Genomic DNA, 21,136 nt, shown 5'->3' on the forward strand with positions numbered 1-21,136 from the left:
CCTTATAAATTCACACGCACATGGCAACAAGCCTGCTGCCCATTTAAAAAATGGCTCCTGTGGCCCCTCCTTAGTGGTGACGTAAGCTTCACAGCAGCCAATCAGGTCGCGGCTCTAGATCTACTGAATGACAGATGTGTAAAGGGCAGGAAGTTGTGCGCCTGCGCAGTGGCTACCCGTAGCGCATCTGCACGCCCCGCCCACCGCAGCTGCCAGCGTCTCCCTCGCCCAGTACTGTGAGCGGCTCCTGTGTGAGTGTGCGGCGGCGTCGAGGAAGGAAGGAAGACGGAGCGGAGGGTCTGAGGAGGAGGAAGAGACAGAGAAATGAGAGCAAGTTCCGGCGCTTCCGACTCCAGGCAGTCCCCGGGCACCTTGGCTGTGTGAGCGCCGAGCCGGCTCCTCATTGCACGGAACGGACTCCGCTTGTGGCTTGCAGCAGTATCCGCAGCGGCGGCAGCATGAGCGCGGAGGGATACCAGTACCGGGCCCTGTTCCCGTACAAAAAGGAGAGGGAAGAAGACCTGGAGCTGCGGGTGGGGGATATCCTCACTGTCAACCGGGGCTCCCTGCTGGCGCTGGGCTGCGGGGAGGGGAACGAGGCCAGACCCGAGCACATCGGCTGGCTGAACGGCTACAACGAGAACACGGGCGAGCGGGGCGACTTCCCCGGCACCTACGTGGAGTATATCGGACGGAAGAAGATCAGCCCCCCGACTCCTAAACCGCGACCGCCCAGACCCTTACCCGTGGCCCCTGGGGCTTCCCGAGGAGAGGCGGGGGCAGAAGCGCAGGGTGAGAACTGTGTGTGTGTGATGCCTGCGGTTTCTTCGCAAACTTCTGTAAAACTTGTTCTAAACCGCACACTGGTCATGGGGCTTGTTCACTCTGTGCAGATTCGATGACTTGTTTTTTTTGAGGGTGTAAATTAAGATTTAAGTAAGGAAAAAACTGCACAGTGTGAACCTGGCTTAAAACTAGCTATAGATGCACCGAGGTGTAGATAGTGATCGACTCTTATGGGGGGTCTGCTAAACTTTCTGTGTATGGAGAGCGGTGCATGGGTACTGTATGGGATCAGTGCATGACTACAACTCCCAGCATGCCCTGCAGATTGTCCTGTATGGAGTGACATGTGCTGGAATACTGTATAGGATCAGTAGGCTATATAGGTCTGTATTCTTCAGCTGCTGCACAACTACAACTCCCAGCATGCCCTGCAGATTGTCCTGTATGGAGTGACATGTGCTGGAATACTGTATAGGATCAGTAGGCTATATAGGTCTGTATTCTTCAGCTGCTGCACAACTACAACTCCCAGCATGCACCTACAGATTGTCCTGTATGGAGTGATGTGGGCTAGAATACTGTATAGGATTAGTATGGTATATAGGTCTGCATTCTGTGGCTGTTGCAGAACTACAACTCTCAGCATGTCCTGATTGTTCTGTATGGAGTGATGTGCTGGAATACTGTATATTGTGTCAGTAGGGTATATAGGTCTGCGTTCTCTGGCTGTTGCAGAACTGCAACTCCCAGCATGCCCTGGCAGATTTTTTTGTATAGAATGACATCTGCTGTAATACTGTATAGGATCAGTAGGGTGTATAGCTGCTGCCGAACTACAACTCCCAGCATGTCCTAATTGTTCTGTATGGAGTGATGTGCTGGAATACTTTATAAGATCAGTAGGGTATATAGGTCTGCAACTCCCAGCATGCCCTGACAGATTGTCCTGTATAGAATGACATCTGCTGGAATACTGTATAGGATCAGTAGGGTATATAGCTGCTGCCGAACTAAAACTCCCAGCATGCCCTGACAGCTTGTCCTGTATAGAATGACATCTGCTGGAATACTGTATAGGATCAGTAGGGTGTATAGCTGCTGCCGAACTACAACTCCCAGCATGTCCTGATAAATTGTTCTGTATGGAGGGACATGTGCTGGTATACTGTATATGGGATCAGTAGGGTATATAGGTCTGAATCTCCCAGCATGCATTGCCAGTTTGTCTCTTTATGCGGTGACAGGCGCGTGTAATGTATAAGTTGGTGTACAGCAGTTGAACTACACTTCCCAGCATGCTTCGAGTTTATTATTATATCAGTAAATTATAGGCAGGTATCCCCTCAACCTGTGACCACTAGCTGTTGCTAAACTACAATTCCCAGCATGCCCTGACAGCTTTAGCTGTCAGGGCATGCTGGGAGTTGTAGTTTTGCAACAGCTGGAGAGTCAATTCCTACCTGTCACTTTTGTAATGCATGCTTTTACCTGTAGTCCCCCCTCACTGAGGTTTATACAATATATATTACCTATTTAGCAACCTTGTTTACAAACATAGCGGAATGTTCCTGTATCGCTTGCACAAGTGTGACTATCTCGGTAGTCGCATCTCTTGTTACAGAAGCTGAGAACATTGCTAAAAGACTTGACCCTTGACCCCCCCGTTAGGCCCCAGCTCCTCTTATAATGTATGTATTCTTTCCTATCACACTATCAGCCATTAGTATTGAGCTTGAGCTTTTCTTTTCCCTCCTCTTCTCCCATTTATTGTTCTAGACATTCTTCACTCCAAGTCGACCATGGAATGTGCAGCTTGTGCACAAAGAAGCCCAGTTCCTGTCGTTGACTATTGATTTTTTTTTTTTCTTCCTCTTTTCCTGTGCGGCATGTAGGTCTGCAAAGCTTTGTGCGGACGACAATAGGCAAGAACTGTTTCTGTAGTGGATGAGAGTGCAGCAGGCCCATGGGCTCGCTTTATGGCAGCTCCCAGTGTGCCCTGACATCCTATGAGTGTGTATCCCCCAACCCATACCTCTCCAGCTGTTGCAAAACTACAATTCCCAGCATGCCCTGACAGCCTTCTGCTGTCAGGGCATGCTGGGAATTGTAGTTTTGCAACAGCTGGAGAGCCACAAGTTGGAGAACACTGTTTTAGGAATGAGTCGGCCGTGTTCACATAGCATGCTCGGGGGCCCTACGAGGGGGGCACAGTCTTACGCAACTCTCTGCCTGGTGCTAAGCATAGAACGCTGTTTACATAGAGTGCAGTTTACATTGAAGTATCTGTCATGTTTGCTTGCAAAAGTTTTAAATATTTTTAAATTCCTTCTAACCGTCTGGTTTCCGGGAGCATTTTACATCCCATCAGCCGTTTTGTTACGTTGTAGTTGTGTTCTGTTCTGTTTATTGTGTTGCCCTAGTAGTATTTGCTGTTTTGTGGCTGGGTTAATAGTGTTGCTGTGATTTGGTATATGGAATTGTTTAATCCCTGGCAGGTCACCATTTCACTATATACAATAGACAGTGTAGCCATCTGGCTGGTGTAATCACTATATCTATATATATCTCATAGGTCTCCAAACTGCTGCCCTCCAGCTGATGCGAAACTACAACTCCCATCATGCCTGGACAGCCAAAGCTTTGCATTTGGCTGTCCAGGCATGATGGGAAATGAAGTTGTGCAACAGTATATATAGTATAGTTCTAGTGCAAAAAAAATAACATATATATTATATATTCTAGAGCATATATATATATATATATATATATATATATATATATATATATATATATATATATATATATATATACACATACACACACACACACACACACACACATTTGCACTAGAATTCATCTATTCTGTAACTTTTTTCTGATTCTTATACTATGTGGCCAGAATATGAAGGCAGCAAAGTTGCTTTCTGAGATGCAAGTGCCATCTACTGGCCTACAGGGAAGGGTCTGCAGAGCCACACAAGATCATGTTCAAGTCTAAGGCAAAGTTCACATTGTATCCATTTTTTTTCCCTAAATGTTACAGAATTTTTTTGTTATGGATTTAAAGGGTTCATTCACATCCAGAATCAAATGAGGCAAAAATCTAGATACATTGCCTCCCTCAATACTCCATAGGCTTAGATGGGGGTGTGATACCAGACCTGTCAACTTACCAGGTCAAAAAAAACAAAACATTGAAGCTGATTGGTTACATGAAGTTATTGGATATATGTGAACCCACCCTTGCTGGTAATAGTAGTAGTGTCATTGACTTTGGTGCATCCTGAGACGTCTGTATAAGGTTACTACGTTTGAATGTGAACATACCCGGACTTTACAAGAATATTTCAGCCTTCTTTATGTATAACATGGTGGTTGATCTGATACCTGGTGCACACTGTACCTCTGCGTGTCTGATGTCATGCGGAGAGAGTCACACAGGCTCATAGAGAAGAAAAATCCTGCCATGTTCCATAGCCTGCCATATTATTCAGACATTTTCCTTTTAGATGTATTGACCTGTAGATTCACTATATGGCAGTGTCGTATAGGAACTTATTGCCTCTGCGTGATCCAGGCTTTATGCAGACGCTTTAGCTTATGGCTCTGTGCACACTTGTTTTGCTTTGCAAAATACTGTCCGGATTTTATTATGACAGCCCCTTTGTGATGCCAGTCTGCTGATCAGCCAGATGCCATGGGGTCTAACTTCAGCATCAGCCGTTCTATCTGTGGAAAGCAGCTGCTAGCGGCCACTACAGGGCATATGTGGAATTACACACTGACCATGTGATACACGTGCAGGCTAGATCATGCATCGATTGGGTCTTGGAGACAAGCTCTTTGATAGATCCTAATGTAGTAGGCTACAGCCCTTATCCTGCCTCCTAGGTGAGGATCTAGACTTGTGATTTATGACCTTGCTTTGCATGCAAGCCACAGTATGAGGAACTGATTTATGGTTTTAAAGCCCTTTAAATAGCTTCACTTTAGGGACTGATGCTAAGGGAGAATGCTGATCACGGTGACACCTATTTGCTTTCTGGTGACATAGAGGTCCATAGCGAGGATGGGGAACCTTCGGCCCTTCAGCTGTTGCAAAACTGTCCAGGCATGATGGGAACTGTAGTTTTGCAACAGCTGGAGGGCCGAAGGTTCCCCATCCCTAGTCCACAGACTGGTATGGATGTCATATTGGGGTTCTGTATGAAGCCTCGGTATAGCGGTGTGCATGATGACCTGCAACGGTAGTGTTGCTGAAAGTTCTGAAAATCAGATGTGTTGCCATCTTGCAGCGTCGGTTTAATGAATATTTCTATATTGCTCTGTAGCACAAACATTTGGTGGATATAACAGGTATTCAATGGCAGAGTCATGTGGGCATGTATGACGTGATCCCAGAGTGCTTGGGCTGTAAGCTCCCTATGCTATTACATTCCGACACCTATTCTTATATGTTGTGTCCCGAAGTAAATTGCCTGCAACGACGCAAAGCGATCTCCTCCTCGAAGACGGCCTACCTGCCCTGCCGAGTCCCAGAGGAGCCCTTTACAGGCGTTAATGGGGATGAGCGGTGTAATTGCTCGCTTCACTCATAATCCATATGGTTTCAGCCTCCATTAATGGGACATGCTTATGGATTGGTTGTTCCTAGTAATTATTTCTTCCTTTCACGGACTCGCCATAACGGCCTCCCTCACCTGTCTACTACATGGCGTGATGAGGTTGGCTTTCTGACACTTAATCTCCAGTAATCTGGCCACAGACCATGATATCATACTTGGCACATGCAGCCAGGGCTTATTGCGGAGATGTTTGGTTAGGCTAATGAATTGCTTCTTGGAAGATCATGGGAGCCTTTAAGTCAATAAGAAGTAGGGCACCACCAGTTGCATCATGTACTCCTTGGCTGCATACTCCTGCAGTCCCCCGCGCCCGGCGCTGCCAGCTGACACACCGCCCAGCCCCCCCCCCCCCCCCCCCCTTTGCATGTGTTCCTTAAAGTGCGTTTTGTAGGCTTTGGCCCGGTTACTGGAATGTTGCAATTTCTCAGTTTTTTCCCCCTCTAATTTTATTAAAATTAAAATGTTAATTAAAGACCAGCGTCCCATTTCTTCATTAGGATGAGGAGATGTAAGGAGAAGCAGATGTGGGTCCCGGCCCTCCTGGCCATGTTCTCGCAACTTTTTTTTTTTTGTGCATCAGTTTTTGTTAACCTGTGGCTCTGCAGTTGTTGCAGAACTACAACACCCAGTACCTATGCATCATTTTGTAAGGGGCCTCCAAATAGGATAGGATAACATGCACCTAACAAAGGGGTTATCCAGCGCTACAAAAACATGGCCACTTTCTTTTAGAGACAACATGACTCTTGTCTCCAGGTCAGGTGTGATTTGCAATTAAGCTCCATTCACTTCAATGGAACCAAGCAGCAAAACCCTGCCCAAGCTGGAGACAAGAGTGGAGCTGTCTCTGGAAGAAAGTGGACATGTTTTTGTAGCGCTGGATAACCCCTTTAAGAGAAGAGCAGTCACCTCTCCAGACATGTCTGTTACAGCAAATTCCTGTTTTTTGTTCCCCCCCCCCCCCCCCTTCAATTTCTGCATTGTTCCATCCCTCTGTTATACCTCCTGGAAATATGTGGACAAGCGGTCAAGCAGGTGTAACCAGGGTGTAGTTGTCAGTTTCTTCACACCTTTCCAGGAGGAATAACAGATAGATGGCATGATGCAGTTTTAAAAAGCAGGTGGGGCGACAGTCATGTACTGGAACTGACCAGCCAGGAAAGGGTCAATGCTGTTGTCTTCCTTTAGATTTTTTCAGCTATATGACGGTGATGAGGGTAACATTTGTGGTACCCACAAGCTGGGTGGTTCTTGAAGTTTTGGAGTAGTGACTTTTTTTTCCATATGCAGTGAAGGTCCAGGACTTCTTGCATTGCATCAGTCACCAGTTCCATGTCATTCTAGAGCATGGTGGAGAATCCAGTGAGATGTCTTCTGCAATCCTCAGATGCAGAGATCTGCTAGATCACAGGTGTCAAAGTCGCAGCCCTCCAGCTGTTGCAAAACTACAATTCCCATCATGCCAACAGGTGGCGGCCTGTAAGCTTGGCACCCATATGCTAGGTGAATGGGTCAGCAGCATCACCCGCCTCCATATCGGTGGCCGCTCTGGGCTACCCCCAGTCTGCAATGACTGCTTCTATTTCCTTTATACAAGACATACACTTTTTGCAGTGACTTAGTGGGAATTTCCCTCAGTAATATACAGTCATGACTGTGTCTCTAATCTTAGAATGTTATTGGAAGTGGGAGGAGCTTGATCACTTCGAGGGGGAGTCCTAGCTGCCCTGCAAAATTTTCTGATAAATTTCCGGATATCGCCCTATAAAAAATTTCTGCTTAATTTTCTAACACTTTGGTTAAATGGGATTCTATCACCTTTGCAGAATAGCAGCCATGTTGCTTGCTATAGGCTAGTGCACAGGTTTTCATGTGTTCAGTGCTGTACAGACAGGGCTGTAGAGTGAATAATACTTCTCTTTATTCCCAGCATGCACACATCTCCGGCATTGTGTTGCAATGGCTTCCACAGTTGTAGGTTTAAGCTACAGGCTGCACTGTAATCTGATACCAGAAAGAGCCAGTCTGAGCCGGTGCGGTCCTGCCACAGACGGGGGCCCGGGGAATAATGCGAGGCGGCCTCAGCACAGAAAATGATTTAGTTAAAAAAAAAAAATTATATATTTTTTTTATTATTATTAATATATATATATTTTTTTCTGCTTTAATAAGGAAGTCATTGACACCATCATTACCAGATATTGCCTGTGTTTGTTATGTAGCTGGAAGGCCAAGCGACAGCTCCATCACAGACGACTGATATTTATTTCTACAGGTCACCAGATGGGACAAAATTTGCACTTGTGTGGCCATACCCTTAGGCTAGGTTCACACACAAGTCAGTCTTTTTACCGAAACCTGAGGTGTAAAAAAGTTCAAATCTTTCCATTATAGTTTTTCTCTGCTTTTGTATATACCCAGGGTTTGGGGGGAAAATACTGCTGAAAAGGTGATATGACCAAAGTGCAGTGCAAGAACCCAGCTTTACAGTTAAAGGGGTACTCCTGAGGACAAAATTTATAAATCTACTTTTATACAGATTCCTTCTGTTTAAAAAAAATCTCAGATTTCAATCTCTTGTACTTATCAGCTGCTGTATGTCCTGCCGGAAGTGGTGTATTTTTTTCCAGTCTGACACAGTGCTCTCTGCTGCCACCTTTGTCTGTGTCAGGAACTGTCCAGAGCAGGAGAGGTTTTCTATAGGGATTTGCTACTACTCTGGACAGTTCCTGACATGGACAGAGGGGGCAGCAGAGAGCACGGTGTCAGATTGGAAAGAATACACCACTTCATGCAGGGCATACAGCAGCTGATAAGTACTTTTTAAAATAATAGTAAGTAATTTACAAATCTGTATAACTATATGACACCGGTTGATTTGAAAACATTTTTTTCCCCCTCAGGAATAACCCTTTAACACAAATCTATTGTGTCCACACTGTCCTCCCAGCCATATGTATTTTTAGGTTTAGTAAAATAGCATCCACTGCTCTAAACTCTATGGATCCATTATAAGCATAGAGTCCAGATGTCTCGCCCCAGGGATGACAGTCATGCGTTCCGGCCTCTATATATACTAAAATATTGACCAAAGTCTTAACACCGGTGACTTTTTTTGGAGCAGAATGTGGCCGCTCTGTGAAAGTGATCCCGTTCAGTGTATTATTATACAGCAGACACTGACCTGAGATGCCTACGGCATGCCTGACAAGAGCCTAGTGTCATCCCATGAGAAATTTTAAGTTGGTTACTACGTGCGGAAAGTATTGACCTTCTACCCATTACATATTTCACACCGTAGCCGGTTCTTCTGGCTGTAAAGTGCTACTTTAAAAATGAAGTGGTTATTGTTCTAAGTCACCTGGGTCAACGCGAAGTTCAAGAATTACCTTAAGATTCTAGCTGCTTAGGTTCCATGGGAGTGGGGTTGTTCTTTATGGTGGACACTCTTAGTGGGTATAAACTAAAATATAAAGTTATCAAAACTTTTTTCAGGACTGACCACAATTGTAACTCCCCAGTTTCTGGGGCCGTGACTTTTTTTTTTTTTTTTTTTTTTTTTTACATTGATCTCCATGTAAAACTATAACAGATGTCAGTAAGTAGCGCAGGTGGTCAAGGAATCCATTGCATGTGCCGATCTGGTCTTGGCTGGGATCCATAGTGTCAATCTATAGGACATGTTTAGAAAAGAAGAGGTGAGTCATATCTCCCTGGGAATGGCCCAGAGTCTTTACGGCACGTGTAAAATTATAGGCTTCTTGGTAGGAGAGGCTCCCTGAGAAATGCACATGCCTCGTATATAGTGTAAAAAAAAAAAAAGTGCTGACACAGATCTGTAATTGATGCAGTACAGCGCTGATGTAGATCGTCATGCGATGTGTCCAGATATCTGTATCTGATCAGCATTCATTCCTTAGGTAAAGCAGGGATGTTAAACTCTAGGTTCTCCAGCTGTTGCAAAACTACAATTTCCATCATGCCTGGGCAGCCAAAGCTTTAGCTCTCCAGGTATGATGGTAATTGTAGTTTTGCAACAGCTGAAGGGCCTCGATTTTGACCCCTGTGATGTAAAGGATGACAGCAAGACCACAGAGGTCTTCATATACCTGTACCATACACATTGGGGGCGAGCTGTTTTTCATGCACTGTATGGCACGTATACACCCATGCCTAACAGTGTTCGTATGGAGGAAAGGCCTGGGGTAAGCAGGTTCACATGTCCCCCAGTTCTGATCACAGTGAAATGACAGACCTTGAAGGACAGCGTTTCTTCTTTGTTCCACCAGTGCCGCCTCCTCATTATCATCATGACTGGGCTGTTTTGACGTCTGAAGTTGGATCTATTATTTCTAGACTTTGCTTTGATCATGATTCTTACAGGTATATAGAGAAAACTGCGTTTTACAAGGTTTCCTTTAAAGTGATTATGGGTATTTATGGCGGCTTTAGTACACGCTGGGAGAATGCTTTCTCATTACTAGAGCGGCTCTCCTGGCGTTGCATGGCACCCGGTCACAAGAATGCCCAACCACGTAAGACAATGGAACACATGGATACAGCCATAAGGCTGCAACCTCTTCAGCCACCAGTACGAATGGAATTAACCCAAACCTGGTCAACATTCGCTCATTTCTACCTGGCTCATGTTATATCGTGTGCATGGTCAGGTGTCATCTTTTCATTGGATAGCCCCAACACCTTTTAATATGCCGTAACCTAGAGTGAGATCTGGACCTGTGCTTCACAAGGTATGCTCATCTCAGAGTGTTGGAATATTGTTGGAATATGTTGTCACTTTAACCTTTGGGACCCCGACTGATCCTGAGAAAAGAAGGGGCTGCGGTGCCCATGCAAATTTCCACTGTTGGGTGATTGGGTTCCATTGTGCTGGGTGAGACTGAAAGGGCTACATGGTGGGGTTACTTTTAAAGGGATGCTCCAGTCAAAAATAGTTTTACTCTCCCAGGGTTAGTTTAAATGGCCTGGACACTTTCCCAATAGGACACCACTTTTAGTTCACACTATTCTCCTGTGTGACCCGCTGGGTCACTTTCTTAATATAGCTGTACGTGCAGGTTGTGTGAATCCTCAATACACTGGTGGGGACCAGAAACAATATCCTATCGGGTAAAACAGAGTGCCTCGTAACAGGTAGGAAGGCTGTACAGCCAGATTAAAGGGGGATTCTGACCTTATATATTCGGTAGATAAGGGCTGCTTGATGGATAATTCATGGCAGACTACGACTCTTTGCTGGGAAGGGGAAATAAATGTTTGCCTGAAGTCTCTTTCATCTCTCGAGGTTTGTAAAGGTGGTACTAGTGATAAGCAGATATGCCAAACTGCTCAGATTTGGCAACATTCTCCAAACCTGAGCTCTACATATAACTCCTGGCATCTGGAGAAGTTGGATGCCACCCTAGGGAGTCCTGGAAGACATCTAACTTCTTCAGATGCCGGGAGTCAAATTCAGATCGTTCGGGTTCAGAGAACATTGCCGAAGCAGAGCAGTTTGGCAAGTCTGCTCACTAGTTACAGGTCAGACAGGAGTACCCCTTTAGAGCACCTGTTGTTGTAACCACTTGCCATCCCTCATTTCATAGTTTTCAGTGGACCCTTGTGATCTTCCAGAACAGAGAGGGAACGACCCCCCCCCCCTTCCTTTTCCCCCCGTCAGGACCCTTCACCTTCACACATTTATCCTTTGTTCCGTTTCATCTCAGAATTTAGCATATTTCTTGAGATTAAGCGGCAGTGAAGAATGCCGCCTCTCCAGTCGACCCGAGCACTTGGCACTGTCTGGCTGTTCTTCTCCCCAGGGGTATGTAAATTCAGCGCCTCTTGTAATGAAGACTTTTTTTTTTTTTTTTTTTCCCTCCTCTTCGTTCTTCTTGTTAGAGAAACCACACCAGATTTTCTAGTCTTGTCTCCAGCAAGTGGTGTATTCTCTCTGGCTATTCCACACTTGAATAGCTTATGGACTAGTCACTTGTATTTTACTAGTCCAGCTGGGCATGCCTGTTCTTGTCAAAGAATACTGCCTATTGTGTACTCACTGCGGCATTATACTGCCACTTGTATCAGTCACACTTTAGCTGACGGTGTTATTTTCCCTTGAAGGGTGTGAGGCAGAAGGCTTCTTGTGCCTCGTGTATTATTTCATTATCACTACTTGGGGATTTGAGCACTGGGATCTGATCCAGCCATTAGGTAGGAATCCCTGGAGCAACCTCCAGCTGTTGCAAAACTACAGCTCCCAACATGCGTGACGTATGGCGGTACAACTAGCTGTTGCAAAACTACAACTCCTATTATAACTATATGCCAGGGTATCCCAAATTGTGGCTGCTCCACCACCCATCAGCTCTCAGGGCTTGATGGTTGTTGTAGTTTTGCTACAGCTGAAAAGTCACTGGGCATGAAACACTCATGTTTGATGTATACAAGAGTTAAGTCCCCCATAACCATTGTAGAAAGATTGACCACCAGACTGGGTGACTGTCTACTGTGTATAGAGTCCTCTTAATTCAAAGTGGCTGCCCTTTTCTTCTCTCCCCATTAAAAGGATCACCTGTAATAGCTGCACGCTCCGATAGACTGAATACCTAGAGAGAGAGGAAATCGCATCAAATAGATGCATGCTCAACAAGACTGAGCATGCGTATACATGAAGGAATCATATGGAATGGCTGCATGCATATACTTGGAGGAATCGCATCAAATAGCAGTCGACCTAACAAACATTGGTCTGACAGCTATGGAGGGTGTATGGCCGCCTTGAGGATCTTTGTGCTGTAAAATGGTTAAAAGTGCAAGCCGCGCAATGAAGCGTACTGAAAGCACCATTTGTGTCATACATTTGCTTATCCTGTCATTCCCTCCCCCCATAGCAGACTTGTACATTTTACTACTGGTGCATTCCAAAACCAGATGGCTACAGAGGAAAGGAAGAAAAAAAAAAAAGCCCCCAGTTCCTCTGTATGGTGAGAGCTGATTTACGGCTCCCATTTGTAAGGTCACAATGAGCCAACGCACACAGTGCAGGCCTGTGCCAGATAGCTGCGTGTACAGGCCACATTATACGCCACTTTTCCTTTCAAAACAGGATTTTAACTTGCGGCTCGAGCCCGTCTTCTCCAGCCATTTATACTTGGCGCGGCGGACATGTTGGCTCGGCCTGATATAATGACCCTAGCAGACCTGAGCTGTGATCTGCCGGAATCCATTGGCCTCCATCCACCAAAGACTCATGTCCCCAGGTTACAGCTGACCGGCTTAGCAGTCCCCGGAATTGTGATTGTTCGTTGCCCAACTGAGTCAGGTTTCATATAAAAGCCGAAAGTGAGAATCACAATCCGAGGTAGCCGTCGTGCTCCAGGACCTGATATAACGTCATGACGTCAAATGGGAATGTGCAAAACTGAGTGATTGGTAGAGATGAGCGCAAGTGGAGCATGCTAGAATCCGAGCGGGCTGCATTTGGTTACCGGTGGCTGAAGAAATTGGATGCCGCCATAGACTGTGGGGGAGATTTATCAAACATGGTGTAAAGTGAAACTGGCTCAGTTGCCCCTAGCAACCAATCAGATTCCACCTTTAATTTTCCAAAGAGTCTGAGGAATGAAAGGTGGAATCTGATTGGCTGCTAGGGGCAACTGAGCCAGTTTCACTTAACACCATGTTTGATAAATCTCCCCCTGTATGTTTTCCAGGAATCGCTAGGGCTGTATCCAACTTCTTCAGCCTGAAGCATGCTCCACTTGCACTCATTGCTAGTGATCAGCCCACTAGGGATGGCGCATAGGGAAGCGGGATCAGAACCCTAATATTGTCTGCCCAGACCTGTCGATCACCAGTGTCGGCACACATAGAGCTATCTAATAGGGCCTCCATTTTCCCTTATTCACATTTGACAGTGGGTGTTGTACAGAGGTGGGGGATCCTGGGTGATTTATTACAATGGACGGGTGCTACCAGCAGATCTGGAGAGCTGACCGCATTGGTTACAAGCAGTAAGGTGATGCAGCATGGTTACATACCTGAGATATCTGAGATTCCTAGACACAAGTTCATGTCAATTTTTTTTTTTTTTATGGCGCAGGTTACAAAATGCTGCCCTCTGCTGGATAACTGGATTTAAAGTAGTGCCCCTCCTGTCTAGTCTAGTATTGTGACTGGTGGACCCCAGCTGCTTGTGTTTCCCCTGGAACATCAGTGAATTTTTTGTTCTGCTGTTCTCCAGATTTGATCAGTTTGTTCTTTGTACAGTACTTTTTCCCTTTTGTACCCTTGTGTTTGCTTCTGTAAAGTCTGAGCTGTGTTGACATCACCAGCCAGTACATTGTGGTCAGCCACACCAGAAGCTTCACGAGTAAAATGCGACATGCACCTTGTAACACTTACATGACGCCAGTGCCAATGTGTGAACGTCTGCAAGTACAGCATGTCTGTCCTTTTGTGTGCTGCTGCAGAACCAACCCCCCACTGGTGACAATGGTGACATTTCTTTTGCCTTGCGTCTTATGATGACAACAGTATACAAACATGATCCATCATCTGATTATGATGCCCTCCGCTTTAAAACAACCATTCCCCCCCCCCTTCTGTATGATCACAACATTTCCCTTTAATTTCCTGGAGCCTATCCTGGTCTCTCCATTCATGTCTACAGAAGGTTGTAAAATTTCCCATGGAAAATTCAGAGTCCTGTACATGGTGACGTCCGCAGTCCTGGAGAGGAGAGACCTGCAGGATTCCGGATCGTCTACTGGTATCATTAGATTACATGACCTAGTTGGGCCATACGCATACATGACAGGATGTGGGATTGCACAGGTAAAATCCATGGCGTATTACGTTAACAGGCAAGTGGATGTGATGGTGGCCAATCTCCCCAGTATGAGCGTGGATTTGCAGCTTAGTCTGTTGCAGATGTGTTATCACAGTGGATTCCATTAGTGTCAATGTAGCTGGGATGAAATCCACTGGGATTTCCCCTCTCCCCAATTAAAGTATACGGATTCTCAGCCAAGTCAGGTGTAAGCCATGCACGGATGGCCGACGGCTACGTGAAAAGTACATCCATTTGTGCATCGGTGTGAACCAAGTGCGAGAGTAAAAACAGTCTGCATTCTATTTTTGTGAAAGAAAGGAAGTGGTTTTCTGTAGTTTTCTTGGTGCTGTGTTAATCATAGTTGGCAGTAATAGACCCGGCCTACTTCTCACCCGTGGTCAGCAGCTCGCTGTGCATCAGCCATTGGGAAATTACAACTCTTAAAGGGGCTCGGACAGGGTTAGATAATCCACTGGACCAGGATGCGGTTTTTGCAGACTTGTTTTCCGAGTGCTGCCGAATCTCTTGAAACTTACCATGTGTTTTAGGTTAACATTTGGCTGAAACTACCAACTTAAGCATGATGGGATAGTTATCTAATGCAGCACTCTACCCATTGCAAAACTACAGCTCCCAGCATGCCCACCTCTCCTGCAACAGCTGGAGAGCCACAGGTTGAGCAACCTTGTCCTAAGTTTAGGTGTGATATTGCAGGTCAGTTCCATGTAAGTGAATGGAGCTGAATTGTAATACCACAAATAATTCTAAGGACAGAGGTGGTGCCGTTTTTGCAAGAAATTAGCTCTTTCTTTTTTTTTTTCCCCCCTCTTATCCTTGGTAACCTTTTTATATAGGCACTTAAAAAAAATTAAGTTTTCGATTAGACCCTGGTCGTTCACTAGAATGAGCCAGAATACGTGCAGGCTAAGCATGTTCTCTTCCAAGCTCTGTGCAAGTAATGGAGACGGACCCCTAGTGTAGGTCTGAGGAACTGTAAGGATAGAAGCACTTAGCTGCACGCTTCTCCCTACTCGTCCTAGTGATCTGTTGTGTTCTGAACACGTTAGACAATTGTAAGCTGTATTAGATCATCGGTGTCAAACTTGCTGTTCTCCAGCTGTTGCAAAACTACAGTTCTCATCATGCCTGGACAGCCAAAGCTTTAGCTGTCCAGGCATGATGGGAATTGTAGTTTTGCAATAGCTGGAGGGCTGCACGAGTTTGACACCCCAGTACTAGACAGTTCTTGATAAATGGGGCCCATTGTTTGTGCTCCCTGTAATCGGTATTTAGCAGAACTTACACGATTTCTGCTTTATTCAGCATAAACTGGTGTTTGGGTTATGTGATAGGGCCTGACCAGTAAAACCAGACCTGGATATGTGATCCTGGGTTCATATAGATGGCAATACCAGAACAGCAGAAGGGGGTGTATACGGCTCTTATCCAGTTTAGCAACTGTCTCACATAAAACGTTAAGCCTATAGGATTAACCTCCATGGAAAGGGTTTAGCAAATCACTCAGCGCGGAGGCAAGAGGACAGTCTGGTATTCCTGCAATAAAGTGCCTTTTTCTTTCCTCAGTTTTCCCCCTTTGCATATCGATGCTACTTTTAGTATGTACAATGGCGGGGGAATGTTCCCGATCTCCTCCTCCTCCTCCTCCTCCCTCCAGAGCGGGGATTGTGCAATAGTTTAGCTAAGTTTAAGAAGTTCTCATCTGTCAGATTCGTGCAAGCGAGTACATGTGCCTTTCATTATTTGATCGCCTGAGGAGACTGCTGTTTAAGTTGGCAAGTCGGAATTTTTTTTATTTTATTTTTTTTTTTAGAAAAAAAAAAAAGAAATCAGAGCATGTCTGTTGGCGAGATTACAATATTGACCAAATGCCAGAGAAAATACAGAGACAGGGGGCAATATTCTGCCTCCTACCAGGGGATGGGGGTCCACTTAAAAAAAAAAAAAAAAAAAACTTGCAATGAAAAGCAAGAGTCTGATCTGGTTTCAATTTGTTGTTCTGGGCTTGAGATGATAGCGCTTCAGTAGTAAAGTATGTACCGAGTTTATTTCCAGATCCAGCGATGGTGGAAATTAAGGCAGTCACCAAGGCCTTAATGGCCGCCATGACTTCACCTCCTCTAAAGTCTGCAGTCCAATACTTTGCATAGTTGAGAGTGAAATTTAGAAGCACCCCACTGTTTTTACAACAGCAGGTTCGTAAATCCCCCACCCGGCCCACTGTGTCATGCGGCGTACGTTACTGGAAAGCACGTGTATTGTTGTTTTCCCGTGGCTGTGCACTCCAGATACACTGGGTCTTGTCATCCTTATCTTGCACGGACAGACAAAGATGGAACATAACAGCGTGTGCTGTGCTTAAATGACATTGAAAGGCAGCATCTTGCTCTGTCTCGGGCGTTTGTAATCTCATTGTCAGACTTAAAGAAGAATTCCGGCAAAAATTTGTATTTGCCTCCCAAAAGTTATTCAAATCCCTAATATACACTTATTATGGGAAATGCACATAAAGTGCTTTTTTCCCTGCACTTACTATTGCATTGAGGCTTCACTTCCTGGATAACATGGCGGTGTCACAACCCGACTCCCAGAGCTGTGCGGGCTGTGGCTGCTGGAGAGGATGATGGCAGCAGGACACTGAGGGCCACAAGGCACTGGAGGGACACTGAGCATCCCTCTGCCATCAACCTCCCCAGCAGCCACAACCCGCACAGCTCTTGGAGTCGGGTTGTGACACCGCCATGTTATTCAGGAAGTGAAGCCTCAATGCAATAGTAAGTGCAGGGAAAAAAGCACTTTATAAGCATTTCCCGTAATATGTGTATATTGGTGATTTGTATAACTTTTTGGGGAATGAAAAGTGGAATCTGAATCTGCTAGGGGCAACTGAGTCAGTTTCACTTTACACCATATTTGATAAATCTCCCCCCATATGTTACAATAAGGCATTTCAAAGATGTTCTTATTCAATGGGCTTCACGGTGAAAATAATTTTAGGCATTATCTGCGATTATGATGGTGGTAACCAAAATAGTAGCTATAGAGCATCACTCACTCTGTAGCACCCAGTGTGCCCCTTAGTTATGATTTGCATCCTGTAGTACCTCATTTGCACTGCGGAGGAATTGAACACTGCAAATAACAACCTCTTTTCAAAACTTTAGAATGTGTACAGTAAAAAAAATTATCTAATAGAATAGCCTCTACACTAAGATAGTCCATCTTCTACTTGGGTTGGTAGATTACAGCTACCTAGCTAGCTACAACTACTTCTAACCTGAAATCCATGGAGATCCCAATATCACTTTGGGTTGGGGTGAAAAATTGCAAGTTGAATACAGTATTTTCAATACACTATGGAAAAACTGAGAATTCATAGGGTGACGCAGAATATAAAAATACATTGAGAGCAGGCCTGATCTGACCCGTCCGTCTTTGTCAGCCGGCCAGTAATATTTGTTAGACTTTCTGCCCTGCGCTCAGGTCACCTTCTCTTATCCCCCGGTCATGACTGCCGTACTGTGTTGCAGCGTTGGCATTTCAGAGAACAGATCTCCTGTCATCGCCTATAGGCCGCCCTCCAGATCATTAGCAGGTAAAGAAAGATCCGCAAAGGTTTCCATAGAATGTAACGTGAGGCCCGCTAGCATGGGACAGCTATACCACCAGTATACCACTATATTCCCATTCCATGCACATACTGCAGATGGGTTTTAGCTGCTAAGGTCACTGCCTGGGAGCTAGTAACGGGTTGGGGAATTGATATGTACTATGGAATGAATATATGTGTGTGTGTGTGTGTGTGTGTGTGTGTGTATATATATGTATATATGTATATATATATATATATATATATATATATATATATATATATATATATATATATAATATATATAAAAATACCCTCGTAGTCATGAGGTGATGGCATATGCTAGCCATGGTGTGATGTGGTAAAACATATAAAACATAGGCCTTATGCGCATGGCCGTATTATGGGTTGTGTTGTATACGTCTGTAGATGGTGCCCAGGCATAATGGCATGACTATTGGGTAAGGCTCGTCTCCTTATGTGATGGTCCAATTTGCTATTCCTTGCGTTTCCTTTTTTTTTTTTTTTTAATAATATACAGATGTATACCAACTCTCTGAAGGCCTCTATGGCAATGGAAGACTATGGACACAGTTACATAACAGGCATACTTGGTGTATATAAACAAAGCATGATGTGAACGAAGCCTTAGTCATGTCGGTTCCCATACACTGGCTGTTGACACATCTGATATCTCGCTGTGCGGCTGACATTATCGCAGACTCCATACGGTCATCGAGATGTCCTTCAGTAGAGGCTACACGGTGGGAAACTTCTCAGGCGTGATGTCACTTTACATGTGCTGTTCTGATAAATGGATGAGCCGTGTAGCAGTGCTGAGGGGCTTTAAGTGCAGCGATCCTACCTAGAAAAAAGACAATCTGGCAGTGGGACCGCGTGCATCTAACCCCCCCCCCCCCCCCCCCCCCCCCTCCTCGCTCCAATTTGTATTATACAGCATTTCAGTGGAAAAGCCGCAAGCTGCTTAATGCAGAACAGACATGTAGGGGGCAGCAGAGCTCAATCCAGCTTTAATTCCTTGGGGCTCCCTTCCAGCAAGTGTCTCTCTGCTTTGACTGGAGCCAACAAAAGCCATCTGTTCTCTTATTTATAGCTCCTATTTCTAAGAAGTATATTCTATAGCAGATAAAACATAGATGACAGGTCATAATTCAGCCGTCTACTGAGGCATGAACTGTCGGGACATGATGTACGACACCTCGCAGACCGTTCACCTGCACTGCTCTGTAAGGCCGAAGTCAGCGCGTGGCCCTAATATAGTGCAAACATTGCACAAGGTTGCCTAAATCTATAGGCTCCTATGGAGAACATAGGTCTCAAATGGGCAAAACAGATCAGTTTGGATGGGTTCCAGCGTCAGTTCTGCCATTGGCCCCTTGGCACCCCTGATACTGTCTCCATCATACACATGGACTTTGGCTCAGTTGGGCATACACGTGTTATGAGAAGGCCAATGCTAGAAATCCAGCATGCCCGATCCTTCTCCTTCCGGACATCCACCATTGGGGAGGCCCTATACACGTCAGCGTTCATTGGGCACCTATCTGATGTGGGTGTCCAGTCTATGTGTCTAAGATACTAGAATGTGAAATCTATTAGAAGCGGTTCCAATTGTGTACTGCACTATGGAATATGTTGACGCTATATAAGCAACAAGGAAGACAAGAATCTAGTACTTTCTAGGAACAAATTGGCAGACCTAAGGACTTCATCTAAGGAGGGGAACAGTAATACTTTCCGAATAAGTGTTTGGAAGTCCTTGGCTATGAATTCCTACCAGGAACGTAGGGTCCTGTCTATTTCTACACATCGGTCAGTGGAGAGACCCTCGGTGTTGGAAATCTCCTTTCTTCACCCAGCAGACAGAAGAAAAGATTGGGCTCAGGTACGTTTGTCTGGAACAAATATAGACGCTTTATGTTTCCACTCGGCCGTGCCAGGTATTGGCTTTATAATCTCTCCCTCTGCTGAGGACCTCTCCAAAAGGTGCAGCTGTGAGCCGGTTTCATCTTGCACTGCGTAGCTATGTTGGCAGAGCAGCTCAATGTAAGGTATGCTGTCGGCTCCAGCGTCTCTGTTCGGGCCTGTCTCTGTTACCAGGAGACAAGAGCCAGGGGGATTGGAGGGCATCTTGATCTATGGAGCCAACTGATTTGCTAGCTGCTCCATGCAAGTAAAAATAGACTTAGTGGAAAATGCTGCGTGGGTGACATGTCATTGACAGGCGGCTTGTACTACCTGCTGGAGATCCCGAGCACTCACACTCTCGTCCACACTCGGAGCGAGGAGCTTCGGGCACTGATCAGAACTTAAGGAGGACAGATCCGGCTGAGGGAAGATGATTGCTCTCCGCGAGAAACTTATAGAGGACTGTAGCAAAGGCATCAACAAGGTCGCCAAGTTTCTGAAAGGGGGCTTCGGGGCTCCGAAACTACAGGCCGTCCTGCACAGCTGCAAGCAAGCCAAAATCCTGGTGGCAGGTAGAGACTTTGTGTGCTGCGAGTTGTAGACCCCTGTCACTTGCCTTCTATACTGGGTGACCAGTGAGTGTGGGCTACAAGTGCTGCCGACTTCCTCTCCCTTGGACCTATTCTTTATGCATTTACACCCCCCCCCCCTTCTATTTCCTAAGCCTTATTCAGCCCTAACCCGCCTACAATTCATCGATTTATCATTTCCTGTCTCCCTCTTCCGAAAATGAAAAGATGCCATTCACACTCCGGCCGCACAGTCCAGCATTTGCATTTTTAAGCTCAGAGCAGGAGGTAGAGGGAGTTCTCACATTCCTCCTTCCACCATATTCATGTAATAGAACAGATGCCCACTATGCTGATCTGGGAGGAGAAGAGGGGGGGGTTTGGGGTTCTGCTGAATCAGCGTTCTTTTTTTTTTTTCCCCTCCTCAACTTGATAGTTCATATAATGTGTTGGGAGTTAAATGCAATCTATTGTGGTTTTAGGTTTTCTGCTAGTTATTGATATCTGAAGGACAAGCAATCTTCTAGTCTCCACATTCCACTTAGGGAGGGATGGGTATGTAAAGCATGAGGGACCACAAAGCCTGGATTTTTCATAGTGGACATCAAAGCAAAACTAGAGACTTCTCATTCTGCCATCTCCTGGAAATTCATGAAATATCTACCGGGTGGAATTTCCAATCCATCATGTGCCCCAGTCTACAGTATCTGTCTCTGCCCTCCTCCTCCTCTCTAGGAGTGAATGTAGCAGAGGTGAGGGCGCGCACACTCTGCCCTCCTCTGCT

General features: G+C 45.5%; 1 protein-coding gene across 1 annotated transcript in view; it reads left to right on the top strand.

Moving 5' to 3' along the window:
* The first annotated feature begins 231 nt into the window (after positions 1-231).
* The window catches only part of PIK3R1 (phosphoinositide-3-kinase regulatory subunit 1), a 40,141-nt gene continuing 19,236 nt past the window's right edge, over positions 232-21,136 (top strand). Inside the window, exon 1 of the mRNA XM_069962994.1 lies at positions 232-792. Coding sequence (XP_069819095.1) covers positions 459-792 — 334 coding nt within the window. The 5' untranslated portion in view covers positions 232-458. The remainder of the gene's footprint in view (positions 793-21,136) is intronic.

Source organism: Dendropsophus ebraccatus, chromosome 3 (genome assembly GCF_027789765.1).
Source record: "Dendropsophus ebraccatus isolate aDenEbr1 chromosome 3, aDenEbr1.pat, whole genome shotgun sequence".
Classification (NCBI taxonomy): Eukaryota; Metazoa; Chordata; class Amphibia; order Anura; family Hylidae; genus Dendropsophus; species Dendropsophus ebraccatus.